The sequence below is a fragment of the Rutidosis leptorrhynchoides genome, chromosome 3 (assembly GCF_046630445.1).
Source record: "Rutidosis leptorrhynchoides isolate AG116_Rl617_1_P2 chromosome 3, CSIRO_AGI_Rlap_v1, whole genome shotgun sequence".
Classification (NCBI taxonomy): Eukaryota; Viridiplantae; Streptophyta; class Magnoliopsida; order Asterales; family Asteraceae; genus Rutidosis; species Rutidosis leptorrhynchoides.
In genome coordinates this window covers 23,836,299-23,839,997 of record NC_092335.1, presented here as the reverse complement: position 1 = coordinate 23,839,997, position 3,699 = coordinate 23,836,299, and the positions used below count along the sequence as shown (strand labels likewise).

The window sequence follows — 3,699 nt, the reverse complement described above, 5'->3', positions numbered from 1 at the left end:
TTGAATCTCCGCTTTTAGCTCCCAATCCATTGCTTCATTTTTGAGATCATTAATTTCCTTATCTAGACTTCTAAATTTAGAGTTGCTCCATGTTTTTAGAGCCAATTTCACAATTTTAGTCTATCCCGAAAAGCACAATCCTTTCTTGACCCCCGAATTGGTAGATTCCAGGCCTCCTGAATTACATGATCAACATCGACACAATTGAGCCATTCGTCAAACACTTTAAAAGGCTTCGGACCGTAGTCGATTAATTTATTTCGAAGTATCAATGGGCTTCTTGTTTGTGTTTATTTTGTGGGTTTGTATTTGTGGCACAGTTCGATCAAGGTTCGGGTTTAGTTAGTTTGGTCTCGATGTTTAGCATTAGGGTCCGAGCCTTGTGGTTTTTTAGGTCCGATTATATTTTTGTTCGTCTCTTTCATCTTTTAATGAAAAGACTTTGTTTTAATGTTATCCTTATTTTAGGTAAAATTAAAAGAATAATATAATAATAATAATTCACTTCTTACAATAATTAAGCAGGTATATTAATTTATAAATTGATATATAGTCCATTATTTTTTTTCGGATGTTCTAAAAAATTATCCACTTCTATAAATGAATAATTATAATGTGACAAAGTTATTATGGACCCTTAAGACAAAAAGATATGTAAAAAGTAAGGGATAAAAGTAGAAATGAATAAAAGAATACATATGATAGATATATATTTTTCTTAAACTGTGTATTTTTTTTAAGAAGATAATATAGATATGTGAGGAATGAAGTAATAATTTGCTAACACGTATGTCTTGATGATTAATTGAAATCGGTTGAAAGTAAACGTGAAAAATATCTTGTACATGTGAGTCACAGATTTTGAAAAGACCCATAAATCCAGCATACAAAACAATGGGTAGAAATTGGGTGGGAGTCCACAACGTAGGTGCACATCAGTATATTTTTTTTTTAACACCCAGGATTTATTCGAGGGGAATAATTTTTCATGCGTTTATTTTTCGTAGTTGTATAACTCGCTTTTAAATTGTGTTCAGGAGATTGCCCCGCAATATGATATGCGAAAGACACCTTTGAATAAAATTCAAGAGTATAGAGGGCAACCTTGTCATTAAAAAAAATCATTTCATATAAATGGAACTTTTAACCTTTCGCTAAAAAAACGTGTTCATTACCGCATGAGTTAACTCTACGACTAACAAAATTATTATTTCTTTTCCAGAAGCCGTGGTGTCTTATGATTGGGCCACGTAATAGTCAGGCAAACTATCCACGTGATAACCTTAAGATTTCAACAGCATAAATTTTAACAAAAAAGTAACGGATGAGATTCGATAAAGGTGTTGAGATTTCTACGTCATGAGTCTTCGCCTGAGAGTGACGGGCAGATGTCCCCACCTCGATTTCCAACAGGTATAATACGGTCTCTTCTCCATCTCCCTTCTCACAAAAAATTACTACATATTATTTACATTTTTGAATTAAATTAAAAGAAAAAAATATCCCTCGTGTTGAAGATCTCTCGAATCGCATTTCTTCAATTCACCTCTGAAGAATTCATTGAATTTATTAGGACTGTTGAAGTAACTTAATTTAATAATTTTGGTTGATTAATTAATATGGCTGGTATGTGTTGCCGTGTTGTTGGTGAAACAAAAACACCAATGGGTGAACCTACCGGTGGCCGTCAAATTAGACGACGTCGTATGGATATACAACTTAAATTCCTCGCCACTGCTGCTTCTGACGTCGTTATGCCTTTATCTGATACCACACCTACAAAACGTCGAAAAATTGAAACGATTCAAACTGAAGTTAGCACATCGTCAGATGCTGAAGGAAAAGAAGATTCTAGATTCGGTTTAACGGTTGTGCGTGGAAGAAGACGAGATTTAGAAGATGCCGTTGCTGTTAAACCGTCGTTTTGTAACGATATGCATTATTACGGTGTTTACGATGGTCATGGATGCTCACATGTAATAAATCAGTTCATTATTTTAAAATCTAAATTAATTAGTCTAATTGTGAAATATATATGTACTGAATTATATTTTTTGTTAATAGGTGGTGATGAAATGTAAGAGCAGAATGCACGAGATAGTGAAAGAAGAAATAGAGAAGAATAACTTGAAATCAGTTGAATGGAACGAAACGATGGTAACGAGTTTTTCGCGTATGGATAAAGACGTAACGGAATGGAGTAACGGCGTTTCGAGCTCCGATTGTAGGTGTGAGCTTCAAACTCCACAGTGTGACGTTGTTGGATCTACTGCCGTTGTTTCAGTTGTCACTTCTGATAAAATCATCGTCGGAAATTGCGGTGATTCGCGCGCTGTTCTTTGCCGAAATGGCGTTGCTATACCTCTGTCCACTGATCACAAGGTACTAACTGATTTAAATTTAGTTATTACGGTTACAAATTATCATGACGTTCTTTTAACAATATTTAATCGAAATTATTAATTTACTGACAAGATCGTTTTGCATGTAGCCTGATCGACCTGACGAGCTCGAACGAATAGAAAAAGCCGGTGGCCGAATTATATATTGGGATGGCGCTCGAGTGCTCGGCGTGCTAGCAATGTCTCGAGCTATCGGTATATATATTTATTTACATTAATTGTATATCATCTCGAGATCTTAATTAATCAAAGGTTACAATCTCTGACAATTTGTTTATGTTAAATATGTATTATAGGTGACAGTTATTTGAAACCGTACGTAATACCGGAACCGGAAGTAACCGTAACGGAACGGACTGGTGATGATGAGTGCCTAATCCTTGCTAGTGATGGACTTTGGGACGTGGTTTCTAATGATGTGGCTTGTAGTGTCGCGCGCATGTGTTTGAGCTCACAGGAGGTTCCATCGCCACCGAGATCTCCCGGGAGTGAACTAAATGTCGCTCGCGGTGAGAGCTTGGATAAGGCGTGTTCCGATGCGTCGATTCTATTAACGAAATTAGCGTTGGCTAGACGAAGTATGGATAACATTAGTGTCGTCGTGGTTGATTTAAGAAGAAATTTGTAGCAACTAAAGTAATGCACTTTGATTTTTTCATATTTAGAATTGTCTTCTAAGGCCTTTTAAATTGTTGTTTGCTTAACGGTTGATATAATTGTATAATTTGGCAGATTAATATACTCGTGTTATACAATACATTATCGTAGTTTTTTGATTATTTCTAATTAAGTTTGTCTGTTTCCGGAATTAGTAATTATGTTTTCGAACAAGTCTAAAGACAGACGTGGTCCATAGCAAGACTGATGAATCGAATCGATGGAAAGATATTTGTAACTACCACGAAGATTTGCTAGACGAGTATTTATGAAAGTTCTACTACGTACATTGTAACGTATAATGTATGAATTATGTATTATTATTATTATTATTATATATTTAAATGAATATGAAATTATTTATGTGATGAAATTAAGTACGAGAGTTTATTCTCACACACCACTTTTGATCCATTTACATATTTATATCATATATATACAATTATACTCATAAATTAATTTAAGGAGTTGAGCTTATATTTATTAATGCAAGTATAATTAATGATATAGTAGTGAATTAGGTGTAGATGGATTAAAAAGTTGTGTGTGATGATCACCTCTTCTCTGTATTATGTGAAGAGTCAAGTCAGTCTATATACATGGAACTTGTTCTATACCAAGGGGCGAACTTATATGGTGT

General features: G+C 34.5%; 1 protein-coding gene across 1 annotated transcript; it reads left to right on the top strand.

The window, feature by feature from the left end:
* Positions 1–1,466: 1,466 nt before the first annotated feature.
* On the top strand, positions 1,467–3,429 carry LOC139895853 (protein phosphatase 2C 37-like). Its single transcript, XM_071878405.1, has 4 exons — positions 1,467–1,976; positions 2,065–2,382; positions 2,492–2,597; positions 2,699–3,429. Exons 1-4 carry the CDS (start codon positions 1,620–1,622, stop codon positions 3,028–3,030), a joined length of 1,113 nt encoding a protein of 370 aa, XP_071734506.1. The 5' UTR covers positions 1,467–1,619; the 3' UTR covers positions 3,031–3,429.
* Positions 3,430–3,699: the final 270 nt, after the last annotated feature.

Coding starts and splice junctions, on each gene's coding strand:
- LOC139895853 (XM_071878405.1), top strand. CDS start 1,620: ATGGCTGGTATGTGTTGCCGTGTTGTTGGTGAAACAAAAACACCAATG. Junction 1,977..2,064: donor ATGGTCATGGATGCTCACAT/GTAATAAATCAG, acceptor TTTTGTTAATAG/GTGGTGATGAAATGTAAGAG. Junction 2,598..2,698: donor AGCAATGTCTCGAGCTATCG/GTATATATATTT, acceptor TATGTATTATAG/GTGACAGTTATTTGAAACCG.